The 21,048-nt window shown below is 52.9% G+C and overlaps 5 protein-coding genes across 5 annotated transcripts; 2 read left to right on the forward strand and 3 right to left on the reverse strand.

The window, feature by feature from the left end:
- Positions 1 to 1,878: 1,878 nt before the first annotated feature.
- On the reverse strand, positions 1,879 to 3,639 carry CTHT_0065820 (uncharacterized protein; the record flags this gene model as incomplete). Its single annotated transcript, XM_006696818.1, has 2 exons — positions 1,879 to 3,198; positions 3,253 to 3,639. The coding sequence occupies 2 exons, from the start codon at positions 3,637 to 3,639 to the stop codon at positions 1,879 to 1,881; spliced, it is 1,707 nt and encodes a 568-aa protein (XP_006696881.1).
- Positions 3,640 to 7,738: 4,099 nt separating this feature from the next.
- Positions 7,739 to 9,217, forward strand: CTHT_0065830 (uncharacterized protein; the record flags this gene model as incomplete). Its single annotated transcript, XM_006696819.1, has 1 exon — positions 7,739 to 9,217. The coding sequence occupies one exon, from the start codon at positions 7,739 to 7,741 to the stop codon at positions 9,215 to 9,217; it is 1,479 nt and encodes a 492-aa protein (XP_006696882.1).
- Positions 9,218 to 11,927: 2,710 nt separating this feature from the next.
- On the reverse strand, positions 11,928 to 13,620 carry CTHT_0065840 (amidophosphoribosyltransferase-like protein; the record flags this gene model as incomplete). The annotated part of the gene is made up of 4 exons (XM_006696820.1): positions 11,928 to 12,577; positions 12,639 to 13,386; positions 13,452 to 13,547; positions 13,606 to 13,620. The coding sequence occupies 4 exons, from the start codon at positions 13,618 to 13,620 to the stop codon at positions 11,928 to 11,930; spliced, it is 1,509 nt and encodes a 502-aa protein (XP_006696883.1).
- Positions 13,621 to 15,043: 1,423 nt separating this feature from the next.
- On the forward strand, positions 15,044 to 17,933 carry CTHT_0065850 (putative mitochondrial dynamin protein; the record flags this gene model as incomplete). Its single annotated transcript, XM_006696821.1, has 2 exons — positions 15,044 to 17,402; positions 17,473 to 17,933. The coding sequence occupies 2 exons, from the start codon at positions 15,044 to 15,046 to the stop codon at positions 17,931 to 17,933; spliced, it is 2,820 nt and encodes a 939-aa protein (XP_006696884.1).
- Positions 17,934 to 18,634: 701 nt separating this feature from the next.
- On the reverse strand, positions 18,635 to 19,649 carry CTHT_0065860 (uncharacterized protein; the record flags this gene model as incomplete). The annotated part of the gene is made up of 3 exons (XM_006696822.1): positions 18,635 to 18,938; positions 19,002 to 19,459; positions 19,575 to 19,649. 3 exons carry the CDS (start codon positions 19,647 to 19,649, stop codon positions 18,635 to 18,637), a joined length of 837 nt encoding a protein of 278 aa, XP_006696885.1.
- Between the last annotated feature and the right edge of the window lie 1,399 nt (positions 19,650 to 21,048).

Genomic DNA, 21,048 nt, shown 5'->3' on the forward strand with positions numbered 1-21,048 from the left:
CGACTGAGTCAGAGCCGGCCTCCTGCCACATAGCTGAGAAAATCAACCCTGACTTAGGCAGGCAACCCCTTAGAAAAATTGTAACCACCCAGTTTCCATCAAGTTCACCAACGGTTCGTACGTATACATATACACATTATACTCATATCGCATCTGGCGAGCAGCAGGAACGGGATCTGGATGCAACGTATATGTTTTATGGGCTCTCATATTGCCGCAATTCAGGGGTTGCACACACGCATTTCTCCCGAGGCCAGGGAGGCTACCCTATGACGTACATGAATCGGTTAAGTTCGGTGTCGCTGCGCCCATTGATGCATGGGTGGGGGTCAGGCACTGCTCCCTATGCTTGGCGGAAGAGACGAACACCTATTTCTTGCGCCCTCTGGGCAGTCCAGACATGAACTTTGATCTGGACTGGAAAAGCGCCGTTGATGTTTGTGTACTTGCAGCTTTCTATAACCTCTTCGAGCATTCGGATGTTAGGCAAAGTTGACCCTCAGCTTAAAGTGACACAGGAAACTCTTCCTTGTGACTCTCCGAACTTCCCCTAGCCATGCATCCGCCTGCATTCCCCCCTCCCCAGCCCCGCACAAGCTCCCATAGCGCTTATGTAGCCAGTGTCACCAGTTAATTGCGTGCCTGCATGTCTGTCGAGCTCCCATTGGGTGAATTGTTTCAAGTCATGAGGGATACCACCTCATCCGCATGGGTGGGGATATGTAGGCTGAAATGTTGATCATCCTGTATGAAATTGAAGAGCAACCCTCCAGATCTTAACAACAACGGTCTTGAGTGCTGGTTGTTTTACATGTGAACCTTAGAGGGCTGAAGGCGTGATTTTTCCGGTTACAACATGGAGGCAACAAACAATGAGCTTTGGAATGTCTGGACAGGTCATGCAGGGGTTCCNCGTGGATCTAGCCTCAGACATATATATATATATATATATATATATATATTTACGCTGCTGCTTGGCTGCTCGCAAAAATCATTGCGTTGGTTTATTGTCAGCCTTGTGCCCCTGACGGCATTAACCGCTGATCTGTTGAGCAGCAACTCGATCGGAGACAGCAGGCTTTTTAAACAAGGGAATTTGATGAGACAATTCGAAGACATAATTTGTTATGTATCAGGAGTTTTGGTGTTGAAGTCAATCGGTACAAGGCCTTAACCATTGACCAGCTAGGCTTTGGTTTCGCTGATGATGATGCGATGCCAAGTCCCCAGGAGTTCACCAACGACACGTATGACGAGTCACTGCAACAAACACGATAAGCTTCTTACAAAATGTCCTTAATTTATCCATAACCTCCTACCAAAGCGTGATGAGAAATAGAGGACGAGCCTGTAATAACATTAACAAGTTCCACCGTCTTCCTAAACTTTAGGAGATCCGGAGGGAGCTACCAAAAAAAAAGGCGCGCGCTTACCTGGCCAAAGAGAGGTCGTTGGTTAGCGATCGGGAAGAGTAAGCGAGCTGATAAGCGAGCTGACCGCGCGCTTACTTACTCTGCTATATGCGGACCGCCAAGGTTGACATGCACTTGCATCACTTGACGTGAGTTGTAATGGTTCAGACCACACAGTTGGGTCACCAGCTAGCTATTCGGATAGAGCGGAAACTGGCCTAAGTTGTTGGTTTGAGGCACAGCTCGGGTACGTGATCCGGACCTCCGGTTCACTCAGGCGGCAATCAGGGGCTTCTCTCCAAGCTTTCCTTCGATTAGGTATCTCATGACAACAGAAATAAATCATCGTCAACGCGTCGGTCCCAAACAAACGCAATAAACCATCATTCCCGTTCCGTTTATCCATACCCGGGCACCAACCATCTAGTTGCACTCCTTAATCCATCCCCATCCCGTACATGGCTCTCTACCCCTCAGAGCTGCTAGTCTGTACAGTCACCTCCCATCTCAAGCTACCGCCACGCCCATACCCTTCTCCTAGCCGATTCTGCACGATCCTCGCTAGGCGGCTACGCAGTTGGCTCAGCGAGGCACCATTATCGTCCCCGCCACTGGCACCATTAGCGCTGCCTAGGCTGACCCCCGTCCCTGTTCCATTCCCATAACTCCTAGCAACCTTCACTTTCAAGTTGGCCATTCCCAGGCCATAATGCACCTGCCAGAACTGGGCCTCCTCAACCCGGGCAACCTGTACATCAGCTTCAATCTCTCGGAGCACGGCCGAGACACTGTCTCCATCATTATATCGTGAGTAAGCTCCCGAATCGATCTTCTTTTTCTCCCCGGGCCCTGATGCAGCAGGCGAGGGCACGTAGGACGTAGCATTTGGGTTCGCGGTCATCCTGGACCCGTCGTAACTCATCAACAGCATCAGGCCCTGCGCAATCGCCAGCCGCACGCCAAGCAGGAACATACTCCCCGTGATGGCCGCACAGATGAAGCGGTCAAGCCAGACGAACTGTGGGACGCTGACTAGAGGCAGAAGAAGCATCAGGAAGGCGAAACACAGAGTCAGAAAGTGGAATGGGTTGGCCAGAATGCCCGCGCCGGGGAGGATACTAGCCAGGTAGGGGAAGGGCACGCGCATGATGCGACGCACGCGGCCGTGGTTACGCAGGGCATGCGCGTTGACTAACGTGCTGATTATTGCCGCCAGGCAGGCGAAATCAACTGTGCCAGGGGAGATATACCGAGCTGGGCCGTGGTGGTGGCCGTGGCTATGGTCGTGGTCATTAGGGAGCGGGTGATGAGACGAGTGCTCCCCTACGCCCTCCAGCAAATGCTTCACGTTGTGGGAGATGAGATCGAAGCCGCCAAAGACCAGAAAGATGGACATGGCAAAGCCAGCGAGGACCTCAGCGCGCTGCAGCCCGAAGGGATGGCGGATGCTGGAGCGGCGCCAGACCTCGAAGTTCCCCAGCACGTCGACAACGACGCAGATGACCGCGGAGCCGACATCGAAGAAGACTAGGTGGGAGAGTGCCGTCATGGCAAGAGAGCCCTCCGCGCTGAGCAACACGTACATGGCGATCACGGCGTGGCAGATACACCAGTACAGGCGGGCGCGCTGGACCGGTTGCATGCTGGCCCATGCTTCTTTGAGAGTTGGTATGGGAAGGGAGGCGGGAAGGACAGGCGGTGGTCGGGGAGGTGGTTCTTGGAAGAAGGAATGGGATGCACTAATCGAGCTGTGCTTGTAGCGGTGACCGCGACGCTGGCCGATGCCCTGAAGAAGTTAGCAGAATAAACCTTCAAGCTCTGCCATGAGGCAGACACATACAGTTTTGATCGGCGCAGTGGATATATATTGTGTCTTAAAATTGAACGGATTCTTGGGCGGTGACGTGCCAGTAGCTCCGCCACCGCTGCCGCTGCCGCTGGCGTTGTTGTCCTCACTGGACATGATGAAAGGAGTCTCAGGGGACGGCGGTTTCAGCAGCGATGTGGTTTCGGGACGAAGGTATGTTGAGATGGAAGGCCTGCGAGTGGACGAGGTGAGCGTCGGGGAAAGTGTTGTTGGCTTCGAGTCCAGTTGGGCTTTGTCGAGGTCAACGAGGCCGTCGTCGTCGATTGGGCTGTTGCCGTCGCCTATGTCGCGGTCGACAAAGGCGGGCGCTGGGGGCGTCCCGGGCGGATCAACTGCGATGACAGGCGGGCCGGGAGCCATGAGCTGGGCTCACGACAGGCGGCAACAGCGCAAGTGGTGAGGAAGCGTGTTGTCACTGTGCGACCCCTGGAGGCTGAAGGGAGAGGGTCGGGCGGCGGCGACTGCGGATACGATAGGGCCCTGCGATAACGATAAGCTTGCAGCAAGGGACTTGCCCCTTTGTGCTTAGCGTGGGGAAAGCAGCGAGGATCGACGTGAGAAGCTGGACGTTGAAGATGTACCTAAGTGCTCAGTAAAAAAAAGGTTAAGATTTTCACAGCATGTTTGAAGTCGATTTCATGGAAAACTCGGCAGGTACACGAGGTGATATGAAGCAGCTTCAGATTCATATATAACACGGTGATACGAAGAATGGTTGTTGGCCAATTCTGGCCGCGAATGTCCAGGGTCTCGCTCATGGCCACAAATCGCAGCCCTGGAAACACTGTGGGGGTGGGGCAGAAGCAGGGGTCACTCTACCTGCAGGGGTCGCTTGCAGCTGCGCGCAAACGACATGGAACGGGACAGAGCCAAAACGGAGACTTCCTCCTACGTAACGCACGGAGTACGTACGTAGCTTTAACCGTGGGAACAACAGTTGGGTTTCAATATGCCAGTTATGTGGCTCATGTGACTGAATGGACAACCGACAAATGAGTCTTCCTCCTTCGTTATTGGAACTTGGGTGACTAAGATCGAGAGTGTTGTTCAATCCCGAGATCAAACTCCCCCAGCATGTTATGGACTCTGTCTTCTTCGATAGTGGTCAATACTCTCTTCCCTCGTATTCTTCCCCCAATCTGAACCGTGTCTTGCGCATCTCGATTGTCATTTCCATCGCCGACTCTCATGCTTTCTGTTTCAAGCTTCCGATGACCTGGCTTATATTCTCGAATCTGAGTGGGTCATAAAGACCATTGTTAGTCAACTCCATGATATCGATCTCTGGTATTCCTGTGCCTTTCGGTAATGGTTTTGCCCAGCAAAGCATATACATAAAGATCATTCCTCCGGCTCCCACAGCCCCAACGGTTTCCCATGTAAATGCTCACACGGTCCACTTCAAATTCACAAATCTGTTAGCCTCGAACCCACTCTCTGCAGCGGTTAGCATCTGCGGCTCCTTGGGAAACAAACCCATAAACTCGGAAGGGACTCTGTAGTAAGCGAACTGTGAACACACCGTGCTAAATTGCAATGGAAGCGCCAAAAAAAATTTTTTGCAGGTGTGTGAACGGCGTGTGCCGATCATCAGGGAACACCTCGGCATAAACACGAAGCAACCACGCCGGGCTGTATTGCAAAAGAAGCGGATCTGTACACGATCATTTTCGGTTTCGGACTGGGTGCCCTGAAAACGGAACGCTTTGTCCCACATTGTCTGGTAGAGAGTTCTACTGAGCGGCAATGGTTGTGGCGGGTTATTGGAGAAGACGATCCTGCGGATGTGCAGGTTGCGGCCGGCCATTGTCGTTGTGGAGTTCTGGCGGTAGACTGTTAAGAGCACAGCGTTGTTTAAATCCCACTTCCAGGGCGAGTCGAGGTTGCAAATGCTTCGATCATTGAGGTAGGTTGGACATGCTGCCCAGGATTGATGGAAAGCATTAGTTTGGGTCCGATCAAAAGCCACAGATTGATGGCGTTTGTCGGAGCTTATACACCACGATCGAGGAGTCTGTGTCTGCAATGCAAATCTGGATGGTATTGCCGACAAAAATCGCTATAATAGATGCAATCCTCATCAAACTCAAGTTTGCGTTTCTTGAGCTGCTCATAACGAAGTAGCTCTCCTGGGTCATTGTTGACCCTGATCATCTTGTCATCATCCAGTATGCCGGCATCCCGTGCGTATCGTTGGAGAGATCTCCCTCCAAAATGGTGGCATTTAAGATTGGCCAGACCTGTCTCCCAGTTCCGAGTCCTCCTATGAGAAAGAACGGCGTGCAGTTGTTGTCAAGGGAACATCTGTACTGTTGTCCGCCACATCGATGGCATACCTGGGAATGTTCAACAGAGAAGAAATGAACCCAGTAAAGTATGTGCACAGATATGCTGATGGCACGATAGTGAGCACTCGAGTATCAGGAGGTATGAGGCCAGCATAGACTGGAACCTGTAGGCTGGCCGGGATGAAGTTGCGAAGTTCGCCTTGTCTGAACATGGTAAGTCTTCTGTCTAAGAAAGTGTAGGCTGCAGAACACATAGGTCTTACACTTCAAGATAGTGCCAAAAACAAACTGCCGAAAGAAAAAAAAAGCCGAACAACACCTAGGTAACTTCGAAGTAAACTCCAAAGCATAACTACGACCACAGTAAACAAGCTTGTTGAGATGCTCGGCTGGACGAAATGCGCAGACAGTAGACCATCCGAACGAGCAGCTAGAGCCCAACGTAGCGAGTCCAGACTCGAGCCGAGAGCTTTGGCGATAAGACTGATATAAAACTGAGACAAAACAGAAACAATGAAGTCGGTATCGGTGGCTAAAGGGAGGATACGTCCAATGTGAGGTTTCCTTTCAGCAAAACACGGATCAAATGCAGCGGTTGGATTTTGAGGCGCTGAATGTTTAGACAAAAGACCCAGGTTGTGGCGAGACAGTCGAATTTTGTTGATGAATGAGTGGGAGTTTGTGCGTCTCTTTTATGTGCTCCTCTCGGGCTGCTACCTGACCAAGGTTTCCATGAGCAGCAAAAAAACATGGCAAGACCAAGTCAGTTTATCTGTCAGACCGTTGGGCTGCGTAGATCGTGAAGTTTCTCTTGATCAGGGCATAGCAGACCGCTGCAGTAACCAATAAGCATCGGATATGGCTTAGGATTTTGGTACTGGCCCTCAAGATCTGTAAGGCTATATTCTTTATCACCACTATGACTCAGTTATTTGATGTGATCGGTCTATAATTTTTTTGGTCCGATTCTCGTTGCGAGTAAATCAGTCCTCCCGACATCATTGAGTCGTTTCGACCTGCGTCAGAGCTGTATTCTTGCCTCTTTCTTCCTCCTACCGATCTCGAGTTTGCTTCCCTTATCCTAGCTCTGGTCATCAGCAACAGCAGCGTTCTGTGCAGGTCAACAAACCATACTTCCGAATTGGAAATGATACTGCAATTCTTATGTGAGTGGGTAGGGAGAACACCAGAAACAAGCCAACATGGCTGTTATTAGACTCCTGGCAATTCGGTAGTCTTCAATGCAGCAGGCCTAGAATGCATGTTCAAACAGCTCCATGGTTCCAAAGTTCAAGAACATCCCTAGGTAAGTTCATCAGGCATTCTATCTGCCCGAGCGTATCGTACCACGTGGAATTGCCGCATGCAAGCCAGTCATCAAAACCGAGCTGAAGCGTTAGCGTACGTGTCGTAAGGTTCAGACTTTTCAAACTCTCATTAGGCAAGTGAATACCAGGTCCGGATATTTGCCATCTCCCACAGAGTAAATATTCCTATCTATAGAAGGTGCCTATTTGTTTCTGTTAGCGACCTATCGGGTTTACCTGGTACATATTCGAGAGCACCTGGCGCTGTGCCCCAATGTTATGTTTGCTTAGCCCCTGACTCAGGAGCCGGGGAGGAGGGGCTTCCGTTTTATGTGCTCGAAACGGAACCGACTCTACCTGCGTAACGGAAGGCATGTAGACCGTTTTATCCGCCGAAGGATAAAACTGAATAGCGGGGTGAGCCGAGATCAGACCCACCATGTGCCGCGATCGCAGGGTCTAGAACTCACATTCCTTGCGCCCAATGGGCGGCCCGCTGCGCAAACTGAGATCGAAATCTCGACAAGCTGCATGTTGAACGTTGCATCGTCCCCGGCTTCATCGACAAACTACATCCGACTCGGGCCTGCATGCAGTGCCTGCTCCTGATCACCGGCTCCATCTCTGACGTTGGATGAGATATTTCAGCCGCTCCATGCTCGACTTCTCTCCCTTATTTGAACAGAGGCATGCACGCGACCGGTTGAGTCCCGTCTGAAGTACGGATGGGATCCGTAGCGCTTGCTTCATACCAGTAGACTACAGATCGAGAATGCAGGGCCCTCCCGGCGTACATTCCTCTGTGCGACATCTAGCCTTCCGCGTTTGGCTCCGTGGCCACACAGACAGAGACACAAACGCAAAATGGAGACGACGACGACCGACCCCAGTCCCGTCCAGTCGAGCCAGTCGCGCCAGCCGAGCTCCAACCCGGATGCGCAACAACAGCCTGTCTCAGGTCGCCAGCCAGCTCCTGCTCGCAAGCGCAGCTCCTCAGGAGCTGGCGGCCTGTTGTCCAAGCTGCCTTTCATTCGCTCGTCGGGCGAGCACCGCCCGCGTTCACGTCGTAACACAAACGAATCCGATCTGACGCCTGCCGCGCAGACACAGTTCCCCCCGATCCCGTCCTTCACAACCCTACCAGCCGACCGGTCACCGCGCCATACTTCGGCAGCCATTCCATCAAGTACCGTAACACAGCCACCGACGCCGCATTTACTCCCACTGAGCGCTCTCCAGCTGCCGCTTAAGCAGCGACGACGAAGAGGCTCGCTGCGCAAGGCCGCTCTCCTGGGTCGAGGCGTCCAACGAGCACGCCGCGAGGCCCGCGACCTGACCATTGACACAAAAATACAAATAACTGGTGACGGCATGCCGATAGAGATTCATGTGGGGAGCGTGCCCTCCAAGGCTCCCGATGCTACCTCTTCCAACAATAATAGCCCACACAGGTCCATCCCCGTCGTCAAGACCGAAGATCACGACTCCCCCTCTCTCGGTCTTGGCATCTCAGAATTCACACCACGCCCCGGTGTAGATGGCTACTCATCCTTACGATCCTCCACGCCGACCTCCGATCCCGACATGACACCCATAGCCGCGACGGCACCCAACCCCCACACCAGTACGCCAAACATCACTACCACTTCTTACACCATCCCTGGCTCCAGCAGCCCAACTATAGGCTACAGTACCACCGATGACGAGGACAGCTTACACATCCAACGCCCACGATCGATTCCCCTCCCTAGCATTACCCGACAAACGACCCCATCTCTCTCATCTGCCTCCACAACCTCACTTCTCCTTCGCCCCGAACGCGCCTCTGTGTCCTCCATTTCTGGTTCCGAATCCTATTTCCGCCATCGACCCCTCGGTACTTCTTCGCCAGCGCCTGGTTCCCCAAACCCCGCAAACGGCAGCGGTGCAGCTGGTGCTGGCACGGCTACTACCAACATGCTCACTCCATCTCTTGACGTCCGTCGACGCCAGAAACAACGCGCCAAATCGCCACTGGCGTTAATGTCCACTGCATCGGGACTCCCGCCGCAGGACGTGGGATGGGACTATTCTGAGACTGAATGGTGGGGATGGATTATTCTCATCGTCACATGGACGGTGTTTGTCATCGGGATGGGTTCCTGCTTGGGCGTGTGGAGCTGGGCCTGGGATGTTGGTACGACGCCGTATGCACCACCCGAGCTGGAGGATGACCCTACATTGCCGATTGTCGGGTATTATCCTGCGCTGATGATCTTGACTGGAGTGATGGCGTGGGTGTGGGTTGTTGTGGCATGGGTCGGGATGAAATATTTTAGACATGCGCAGGTTAGCGGGGATTAAAAAATGGGAGCTGGCATGATGATTTTTTTTTTGGTTTTTGAAATGTATACCCTGCGTATTGATTGCGCTTTTGGGTCGTGTAGATATGACGAAATCGGCGTTTTATCACCTACCCTTAGGAGGTAGAATGGCGAACTGCAGGCTGCTCAGAGAAGGCTATGCCCATGGCTGCTGGGTATATACCCATGAACCTGGCATTTCATCCCTGATTTTGGTACTGGTACGTCTTGTCCCAAGTTCAGTTGAACACACACTAGGTCACAATGTGCTTAGTTTTGAAGTTCGAATTTTCCGGTCCTTGTCTCATGACAATGCCGCCCTGCCTCTGCATCACGGACGTTGCGCCGTCCTTCGGGTACGGTACCCAGACTTTGCGAACCCAGATCTCACAGGCCACATAGCCTCACAGCCTTGGCTTCCTAAGCTGGGAGCGGAGCTGTCTGGAAGAAAGTTACTAGCGGTTTACCCTTTCAAGCCAAGTCCAATCTCCGCGCTTTAGATGCTCCTTTCATACATCTTGCTGCATCTCACTACAGCTGGGCTGAGTTTAGTTTTGGTCAGAATTCTAGCTGGTCGGGCGTTAACGATCGGGACGTCTGTATGGCACATTTGCCATGCGGCTTCGTGCTGATTGGGGATGTAGGTGTGCGACTTCCGTTGTGATGAAAAGTTCTCCGCTTCTTCTTCACATCCCAATCATTCTGGACAAATCTATCTGTAATATCATGTTCCTTTTTATCAGTTTTCCGACATTTTCTGGTGGAGAGTGTCTTGCAGTGTTGTTGTCTCTGCCCAGCGAGCGCACACAGGACGCAGTGTCGATAAAATCATCTGGCGGGGCAGACCACATGGGGAAGATCAGCGACACGGGTTCGAGTGTTTTGTGAAGCTCAAATGACCGCGAAAGCTTTCCCTGACTGCGAATCTCCCTCTAAGCTCTGCCGGCTGTATCCAGTTTTTGATACAGGGAGCCCAAAGGACAGACTTTGCGGAGCCTGCTCCGTTTTCCAGTCGGGGCTTAGGCCCCTCTATTTCCTCGAGAACCGATACAATGATAAATCATTGGACATATCAATGTGATTTTGCAAAATCGAGGTTTATCAGATAAATTAGAAACCGTTAACGATATGGCTCAGGAAATACTGCCCTGTTTGCTGACTTGTCCTTACGACCCTTGCCATGATCCCAGCTTTCCCCGTTGAGATAGGACTTCTTGCAACAAAAACAATTTCTGGAAACGGCAACAAGAGCCCGTCCAAAAGCTCATCAGAGATATGGTTATTGAACTACCACTCCTACATCCATTTTCCTGACTTTGAGCTTTTCCCCCTAGCTGATTGGATTATTATAATAGTCCGCTGGTGGTTGAGGAAGTCTATAAAGTGCCGAGGGATCCCCGGGTACGCCTTGAAGACGATGCGCAAAGACAAATAGCGAAGTATACTCCGTGACCTATTATTAACGATGAGAAAGCTGATTTTGGCATGGTGTGGCGCTGGTTTTTTGTTCTGTCAAAAGTATCATGGCAAAGAGTGTTATGTAAACGAACAACGACAGCGAAGACACCCAACTTCTGCAATAGAAAAGATTTCTATGTATCGACATCAGAAATCACTGCCTGGCTGCACCCTGAGCCAACTGTCGTTATGCCGCTTTGAACTGCGATCCTAGTTTGGGGTATTTACAATTTTTGAACAGCATCGACCACCCATGTTGTTACCGCGCCCATTGTCAATAAGGATAGCAGAGATTGCACTCAGCTGTTCGTTATCAGTCCTGGTATTCAATGTGATAGCAGTGTCTTCGTTAAGTCTGAATGGTGGAATGAAGTGTCACAGGAAAGAGAGTTCATCATGTCATGTGAAGAGCATAACGAAATCCAATTTCCTCGTTGAGACAGCCGTTGGAGATATACAAACTACCGTTACTTGAACGGATTGGAGAGGATGAAGTACGCTCAGTGAGGGGCGGCATAGATAGTGGGAGAATGGTTACGCAGAGCGAGTTGGCTACGGGTACCCTTCGAAGGATGAGTTACATATTCTCGCCAACACTGAGCCCAAGCAGGTCGGAAGGAAATTCTCCTAGACTAGTTGTGCTCCAGGGAGTTTTGAGGGACTGGTAAGGAAGTTATCTGGGAAGCACGCAGTTCGTAACAACATACTTTGAGCAGGTGTTGATCCCAGCGGAAATTGTTCTATGGACGTTCTTCCAGAAGTATTTCTTTATATATATATGATCAATTCAGTACCATTTCGGCTGTGGAACAGTCTGTAAGCAAACCTCAGCAAGTATGAATGAAACCCAACAAGCCTTCTAAATAAGCGTTTGATGCACCCATGCACTACACAACTTTAATCTTGCCAAGAAGTACTGTGGATTAAGTTGAGAAAAACGCCGCGAAGCATTGCCAATGTCTTGCTATGTCATTCTCTTTTATCTCAAAACTTCCACTAAACAGGCTCAAAACGGAGCGAGAACAGAACTTGAACGAACAACTGATCCCCTAAACCTGTCCCAAACGCCAACCCATTAAACTCTCTAATCGAGGAAGTAGCAACATGGGAAGACAGAATGGAAAAGGAACTATCCTCGTTGAAAAGAAAACCAGCCAACCCCGAACTCCGCGCATTTTCTCTAAAAAGCAAACGAAGCAAAGCCCAAGCTGTAGATAGAAGAAAGGAGATAAAAAAAAGGGACAGATGGAAAATCATCGTAAGGCCAACTCGGGAAACAGTTGCGCAATCTTATTCGGATTCCCGTTCGTATACTCTCTCACTGGCTCCGGCATGTCTATCAGGAGCCCGCCCAGGGGTCCAGCGCCACCGAAAGTGGTTCCCTCAATGGCGCTTAGCGATGCCCGCTTCTTCTTGATATTACCTTGTACAGGCTGCGATTGTTGTTGTCCCGACCTTGCCGCTTGCCCAGGGGGAGGGGTAATTTCCCGGATGTCAGAGATAGAAGGAGGTTGGAGTTGTGACGCAGCAGCAGCCGTGGATGACTCGACAGGCTCGGACTGGGTAACGGAAAGAGGAGAGCGTGAACGAGAGGCATCCGGGGTGCGCGAGCGGGAGACGCTTGAGCCGAAAGTTGGGATCGTGGGGCGGAGGAAGGACTGTTGGCGGTGATCGTGGAGTTGAGGTAGGGCGGAGAGAGATGGGAGAGAGGGGGGGACCGTGAGAGGGGTTGGGGAACGGGAGAGGTCTTTTTCATTGGCGGAGAAGCCTTTGGTGTGGACATAAGCGGTCGAACGGCGGTGATGGGGGCTGCGAGCATAGTATTGGTCGACGATGGGATGCACCATGACAGTTTGGTTGTGGATAGTGAGGATCGAGTTAGTTGGGACATTAACCCAATTTTCTGTAGGAGTCAGTACTAGGGATCAAGAACTGAATATGATGATCTGGGGCGGGTAGCCTACCTCTCTCGAAGGTGAGCGGCTCGCTGGCAACCAGGACCACATCAGCGCCCTTGTCGCTGCGGGACATCTGATAGTCGGCCTGCTGGCCGGGAGTGGGCGAACGGGTCTCCCATAGTGTGCCAGAGGAATAGTACAGGCTAGCGGCCTCATCTGTCGAGCTGCTCACATAGCGGGTGCAGATGACGCTATGCCCGTCCGTGACGGCGAAGTTGAGCAAGCTGCGAGTGTCAACGTTCTCGGCGTGGATGACGCTCTCTGGGATATTGTCGATCAGCTCGTTGATGATAGCGATCGTCCTGAGCATTGCCTTTCTCAATACGGTCGGGCCGAAACCGTTGGCAGGCTGCGAGCTGGGGTCGTGGCCCATGCGCTCGAGGGTGTCAAGGAACAAAGCAAACGCCCACTCGCTGTCAGTGCCGCCAACCACGTTCAGGTACCACTTGTCAGCTAGGCGCTCGCCCAGACGACGCTTGATCTGCTTCCAGCCGCCGATACCGCCATTGTGCATCCACATCAGAGTGCCGTGGCAGAAGGGATGGCAGTTGTCTTCGCTGAGTGTGCCCTCGGTGGTGGCGCGAACATGGGCGAATATGAGACGCGAGGCGGTCTTGGAGGCAAGACGATGGAGGTTCTGGCAGTTCCAGGCCGGCGTGGTCGAGGTAAACAGGCAGGGCGCAAGGCCGTGCTTGGGATCGGTGTAGAAGCCGATACCAAAGCCATCGGCGTTATTCTGGCCGCGGCGCGTGTCCTATCGCAGGGAGACATGTTGTCAGAGGAAATCGCGCTGTTGGGGCTAAACGAAGATATGCTCACCAACCGCAGGCGTGAGTCGAAGGACTGCTTCAGGATGGAATGGGCGGGGTCGAGAACCAGCTTCGAGAGCAGGATCTCGTCGGTCCCCTTGTAGACCTGGGGCAAGAACAGTTAATAGATGTGTCGCGTATGTTAGTTTTATCTGAGGACATACCAGAAAGCGGCACATGGCAATGATGATAGCCGCAATCTCTGGCCGATGACAGGCTCCTAGACAGGGGCGAGTGCGCAGCCCGATGATAGCGAGAACCGATTGGAATTGGGCGACTTGTGGTCGCTCAGTCAATTCTAGGAAAGGGGGGGGGGGAGGTCGGTTCCTGAATTGCACAAACGTGTCACAACACAGCGCAAAGCCGCGGGAAAGAAGTATGTTGGGCAGAGGCGGGTTATGGAGGGTATGCAGAGTGTGGGAGGGTGTCAAAACCGACGACCTGGCAACGACGGCAAGCGGTTGTAGCGACAAGGGCCCAAGGAGTCACACACGAGGCCAAGCAGTGGACGGGACCAGGACTGGTCCGACTGGGGCATGTGGCTCGATGCAAGGCCCCGGTCGCAGGGCTGACGAAATCGCCCAGCCAAATGGCAACACCAACGGCCAGAATTTAGCGCGGTACCTGGAATTTCGGCACTCAAAGGGAAGCACAGCATCGGAATCTGGGGTGAAAGCGGGATTAATTTCTCGGAACGTTCTGCAACACTTCCGAATACCGAACATCTATCTTCATTTCCAAGGCCAAGCCGACGATTATGAGATTCATTCGTGAAGGAGTACGCAACAGAAGGTAGCATCATAGCAGAGGACCCTGTAACCCGCGGCAAGCTGCTTCCGCTGCGATGGGGAAACGGGGTTCAGGTGGGGCGGGAGATTGGAAGGGTGCCATGACGAGCTCGATAACTTGCCGTTGAGTTCTGGGGTTTCTGATTGTCTTGAGACAGCAAGATTTTGATCTCTCTTTGACAGCAGGTTTTAAGATTATCAAACAGTAAACTTAGGCTTAAGTGAGCCAGTTGCTGTGGTGGAGGCAAAAGGCCGCCTTCACATACGGATACGGAGTATTCCTCACGTTTCCTTATGGAGGTTTTCCGTTCTAATCAACATCCTCAAACTAAATTGCTAGAGCTACTCGAAGAGATACCAGCAATAATTGCTAGCTATCTCGAGAAAGGGACGGAAGAGAACAATGCCAGCTGAAACATTGTAAACGAGTTGAATCTCGTCTAGACTACATGCGTGGATAACCCCGGCGCAAGCCGCGATATGCGCTTAAGCCGTGGGGGCTGCAAAGCCAGGACGCCAAGATGGGGTCTCCAGCCGAGGGTGGAGCCCTGAGAACGGCGTCCACAATCCACAACTGCCCGACGTCTACTCTCGGGTCGTGCGTGACATCTGACGATTTGTGAACCGAAAGTGATGCTCGGCGAGCTTCATACCCGACCCACAGAGCCACAACAACAGCCCGGCCACAACATTTGCAGCCTGAGCCGTCCAACGATCGCGACGATATCCCCGACCACGCCCGCGCAGTCGGACTGCCGCCTGCTCGACGCCATTGCCGTATGACGCCTGAAACACCAGCACCCCGCATCCCACCATGAGCGCGCAGCTTCGAGCCGCTGCGGCCATCACCCCCGCCGCCCGCCGCGTCATCTCTGGGCCTGCTGCCGTCCGGCGCTTCCATCACTACCATCATCTGCCTACTGGTGGTATCCAGCGCGTCGAGATTGCCGCCCGGGGCCTTCGTCGCTCCGTGCAGTTCCCCGCCCTTGCCAACGCCTATCACAACAATGCCGTCATCGTCCGAAACGCCTCTTTCACGCGCCTGCTGCCCAAGCTGGCCCTCAAGTTCATTCGCGTTCCCGCCTTGTTCGGCGGCATGATGTTGGGAGCCGTCGGCTGGGTTCAGTATCAAGCCATCAAGGTCAGCAACTCCGCCCAGGAGTTCTACGGCAATATCAAGGCTACCGTCGCAGACACCGCGTTCAGTGTCTGGAGCAGTGCCGTAGATATCGCGGAACAGACGAAACGAGGATGGGAGAACACTAAGAACCAGTTCGAAATTCCGGAATGGCTAGATAGGATCATGAAGGGCGAGGGTCTTGCCGGCGAGGGCAGCGGTTCCGGCGAGGGCGGCCCGAACGGAGGGCCAGAGCCCCCGAGGCAGAGCCGAGCTGGCGCTGCTACCGTCGCTGGGGCTTCGGCTACTGTTTATGGTTACGGTGCGTCCGACAATGACGATCGCACGCCTGAGGAGATCATGCGTGACGACAACATGATGTTTATCACCAAAAAGATGATTGAGATTCGCAACCTGTTGCAGAAGGTCGGCCAGGGCAGCACCGTCACCCTGCCGTCCATAGTCGTCATCGGCTCACAGTCATCCGGCAAGAGTTCCGTGCTGGAGGCCATCGTGGGCCACGAGTTCCTGCCCAAGGGCAGCAACATGATCACTCGTCGCCCCATCGAGCTGACCTTGGTCAACGACCCCGAGGCCAAGGTCGACTACGGAGAGTTTCCTGACCTTGGTCTTGCTAGGGTTACCGACTTCTCCCTTATCCAAAAGACCTTGACCGAGCTCAACCAGTCAGTCCCCGAATCAGAGTGTGTGACCGACGACCCGATCCGGCTCACCATCCACTCGCCGAACATCCCGGATCTGTCGCTCATCGATCTTCCCGGGTACATCCAGGTCGCTGGCGAGAACCAGCCTAGAGAGCTGAAGCGGAAGATTACCGAACTGTGCGACAAGTACATTCGCGGCCCCAACATTATCTTGGCCATCTCTGCCGCCGACACAGATCTGGCCAACTCTACTGCGCTGCAGGCCAGCCGTCGGGTTGATCCTCGTGGCGAGCGAACCATCGGTGTCATCACCAAAATGGACCTGGTTGAGCCGGAGAAGGGTGCTGCCATACTTTCCGACAGGCAGTACCCCCTTAAATTGGGCTACGTTGGTGTCATCTCCAAGCTTCCCCCTCAGTCGGGTCTCTTCAGGCGTGATACCGGCAACTTGCTTGCCAGTATCAACCGCAACGAGAAGAATTATTTCGGCTCGCACCCGACCGAGTTTGGTCCCGACTCTGGCGTCAGCACGGGCGTCATGACCCTCCGCAAGAAGCTACTTCAGGTCCTAGAGCAGCAAATGTCTTCCAAGCTGAATGAGACAACCGAGGCCATTCAGCGTGAGCTTGAGGAAACCACTTACCAATTCAAGGTGCAATATAATGAGCAGCCCATGAGCGCCGAGTCTTACCTCGCCGCTAGCTTGGATGACTTCAAACATCAGTTCCACGAATTCGCGTCCAGCTTTGGCCGGCCGCAGCTCCAGACCCTGCTTAAGGATGCCCTCGACCAGAAGGTTCTCGATCAGCTCGCTGCACGGTACTGGAACCGTCCGATCGAGGATCTTTCGCCCGCTCCTCGTGAACCTGACAACATTATCGACCTACCCAAGGCCGACCCTGACTCGCCGTACTGGCATCGCCAGCTGGACACCGCATGCTCTGGCCTGACACGTCTCGGCGTTGGCCGTCTGGCCGCCACCGTCGCGGCCTCGGCCATCCAGCAGCACGTCGAGAAGCTGCTGGACAAGTCGTCCTTCGCGAAGCACCCGTCCGCTCGCAAAGTCATCAGTGATGCTGCGGCAACCGTGCTGGCTGACCGGTCGTATGCGACCAGCGACGGCATCGAGATCTCGCTGAAACCCTACAAATTTGATCCTGATATCCAGCCGAACGAGTGGGCGCAGGGCAGGGAGCATGTCGTTGGCGTCCTGCAGGCTGAGCTTGAACAGTGTCAGGCGGCCATGAAGGCGCTCGAGAACTCGGTTGGCGGCAGAAAGAAGCTGAAGGAAGTAATGTCCTTTGTGGATAAGGCCCGAAAGGGCGAGATTATCGTTGAGGGAGATCACCCCAGCGGTGCGGGTGGGTTTAGTGCCGCCCTGTTGGCAAGAGGTAAAACCCGATCGCTGTTCTCGTTGCCACGACCCCCTCTCATATATGATGACTTGCTAACCATCTCCAGGCCGCGAAGCCGTCTTCCTCCGCGACCGCGCCGACATCCTGTCCCTGCGCATCCAAGCCGCCAAATCTCGCCAGTGCAAAACCCTGACCAACAAGTACTACTGTCCGGAAGTCTTCCTCGATGCGGTCGCGACCAAGCTGGCCCAGACCGCCGTGCTTTTCCTTAACGTCGAGATGCTCAACGACTTCTATGTGCGCTTCCCTCGCGAGGTCGAGGCCAAGCTGCATGAGCACATGCATGCTGGCGGCGGGCTCGAGAAATTTGCCCGCGAGGATCCCAAGGTGCGCAGGCATCTGGATCTGATCAGGCGCAAGGAGCTGTTAGAGACCGTCCTGGGGAAAATCGAGGAACTGCATAGGATCAGCAGTGGGACCGCGGGTACTTTGGGACTAAGGGGAGCTGGAGACCTGAAGAAGAGGATTGGTGCTCCTTCCAGCAGCGGAAGGAGGTCATTCTTTTAAATCGGGGTAGAGAATGAAGGCGTAGGATAGGTAGAGATATAGGGTCCTGTGAAAGGAAGGACTATGCGTAGAAGTGTATGGGCATGGCGTTCATTTTGGGTTTCTCTTTGGAAGGCGGTTAGTTGCAATTCTGGTTGATGAGTACGTACGGTATACATATAAAGCTAGCCTTCAATTCTTTGGGTTTCAGATTTCTCGCTCGCTTGACATTATTCATTTATGATCGCAGAAACAAAGTATGGAAATCAGAGTCCGGGGTTGGGTCAAATGTCACCTCTCCCATTGTCGTCGTCAGGTACATAAAGTTATGTCCCAGGATCAAGTCAAGTTGCCTCCATTTTATGCTACCTGTTTCCGAGTCCCCTTCCCGATCCCAGCCTGTATATCTCCTTGACCTTGCCATCCGAAACCGTGGACCATCGGGAATAAACGTACAGGGCATTGAAACATTACATGGAAGCAAACATTATACAGTAGATATACCATTCTGATCCCGCGCCCTTCAATGTATTTTGTTTTTATCTATTAATGCTCGGCCACACCTGAACCCCGCCACAACAACAGCCCCAGACTCTATCCCCATCCGACACCCCCCCCCACTCCGACCCTAACCCAAACCAGATTCCATTCCATCCCATGCAAAAGACAGGGGGAGAAAGTCAAGACACGGCAGGAAGTCGCAGAGATCATTTCCAAATCCCTTACTTGGACTTCGAGCCGCCCTTGACCTTCCGAGCGACAGGGCGGTTGATGTGGTGCGCCGGGATCCAGCTCTCATCATACTCCTTCTCACCTGCACCGCTGGTGTTACCGCCGGCTGACTCGGAACCGGAGACGGGCTCAGCATCAGAGGTAGCGCCGCCTGCGCGACGGGCCTTCTTGCCCTTGGCGGGTCCGGCAGCGCGAGAAGGCTTGGCCTGGGGGAAGAACTGCTCCAGCCAGGTCTTGTAGACCCAGTAGGCGATACCGGAGAAAAAGGCGGTCAGGAAGAGGTAGAGGAAGATGCTTTGGTTGGGTTAGTGACTTTATGGCGACTATGAATGATTGGTGACGGGGAAGAATGCTTACATCTGAGGGTCGAAGATGGAGGTAGGAGGATCAACAATGCTGGCAGGACCACTGTGGGCCTCCACCTCGTAGATCTTGCCAGCGGCAGCGTTGGTAATGACAGCCGAAAGGACGAGGTTGACATCCTGGGGCATCATGTCGAGGACAAACTGGTAGGGCAGCTGGTGCTTCTCACCGGCGGGCACCTGGACACCGTACCGGACGGCCGTCAGGTTGCGCACGATAGAGGCGTAGTGCGGCGCATCCTCGGGCAATGGTTTGGTGGTCTTGAGGATGCCACCGATGAAGGCCACGTCAACGGGGACCTCCTCGTGGTTTGTGATCTCGATGATGGCTTTGGTAGGCCGCCCGTTGACCAACTTCACGCCAAAGATGTCGGCATCCGGGAAGGTCGTATCGATGCTGACCTTGAGCTCGTCAGGCGACACCTCCTTCAGGACGCCGGGCTCGGCATCAGCCTGGAGAGACCGCGCGTCAGCAATTGATCAGGAACAGACAGTCGACCCATCATCCACAATGATCGGATACAGGAAAGGGAGCACTGGGATTTGGATCGTCAGCGGTGCAACATACCGATTCCTCCTGCGCGAACACGGCAGCGACGCGCAGAGCCAACAAGGCGAGAGCAGACCACTTGAAATTAACCATTGTGCCGAATTCCTGGGAAAGGAAAGGAAGGAAGGGCCCTAGAAGAGAAGGAGGGAGAGGGAGCGGGAGAGAAGAAGAAAGGTTGGGATTGCTGAAGAGAAAAGAAGCGGCGAAATCCCAACGCGCGAGTCCTTTTGATGGTTTCCAGGAGAAAGAGACACGCAACAACGGGAGCCAGCTGTCAAGCGAGTCAATGCCACAAAACGTGCCGTGTTGCAATCTGGCAACTGGCGCTAGCGCAGTCCCCCAGGTGGTTCGTGCGTCAGGGGGTGGGGGCACCGGAGACTATTTGTTCACTTCTTCCCCAACTATCCATATATCGGGGTTCATGCGAAGAGTGCGTCAAGGCCTGGTCTTCCACCAAGAGTTCCCTATTCTGCTTTGCCGACTCGATGTCAAGTTCACATAGCTTTGCTTGTAACAAAGGAAATTGTCCTTGGGGAATTTGTGGGGGTTGGGTCTTGGAATGTTTACTGTTAAATTTTCTCCTCAAAGCATAATTTTTCGCTAACTATCTGGTAGATAGCCAGAAGACTGTCTACAACACATGGCTGCTAAATGAATAATAATATTTCTGAGCTCCGAGATAGGCTACCGCTGGAAAGGAAATTGTAAGTGCTTACCACCTCAGATTGATGGCTTGGTAACAAGCAATCATGCGGACTCAACATCTAACTATTGCTGTGATCGGAGAACGTGAGAAGTGAGTGATAATTGGTCAGCAGGTTGACCTGCGTGGGTTGAGTTCATGAAGCACACAGCAGGTTCGATGAACACTCCATTTATCAATGGATAAGAGACAGAGATGTATACTTTTGGTACAGGCAACATCTTGTTGTGCTCTGCAGTCACATTTTCTGTGGCGCCAAGTCAGATAATATAGCGTGATCCCCGAGAACCGTGAGTATTCATTACCCGTGTTCAGTGCTGAACGTAAGCTGACGGGAACACTAGGGTAAAAATGGGTCGTTTGGCTTGAAAATCTATTCAGCATTCCCTAATCTCTTTATCACTTAGTTATATATCTTCTGTCTCAACCGGAACACTCAAACCTGTCCCGAAAGCAAGAAACAAGGTGCGCCAACATGGACTCTTTGTCAACTTCAAGATTGCCAGTAAATGGCGCAGGTAAGATTGTCTTCTCCTGGATCGATGTTACGTAAATGACTATGAAGATGTGTAACACACCTCGTCCTCTATGTCATGTAGGCCCGGCCCTCTATGTTCTCATAAACAGGTCATGGGATAACGAACTCTCCCCCTTTTTGGTGGTAAGGGGGATTGCAGTCTGAAGTGGTCTTACGGTCATAGAACATGACTATACTTGTGTCTTATCCATCGACGTAAATTCTCCGATTGCAGGCTTTGAAACCACTGAGCGGTTCTGAACAAAGCAGTT

The sequence above is a fragment of the Thermochaetoides thermophila genome (assembly GCF_000221225.1).
Source record: "Thermochaetoides thermophila DSM 1495 unplaced genomic scaffold scf7180000011822, whole genome shotgun sequence".
Taxonomy (NCBI): domain Eukaryota; kingdom Fungi; phylum Ascomycota; class Sordariomycetes; order Sordariales; family Chaetomiaceae; genus Thermochaetoides; species Thermochaetoides thermophila.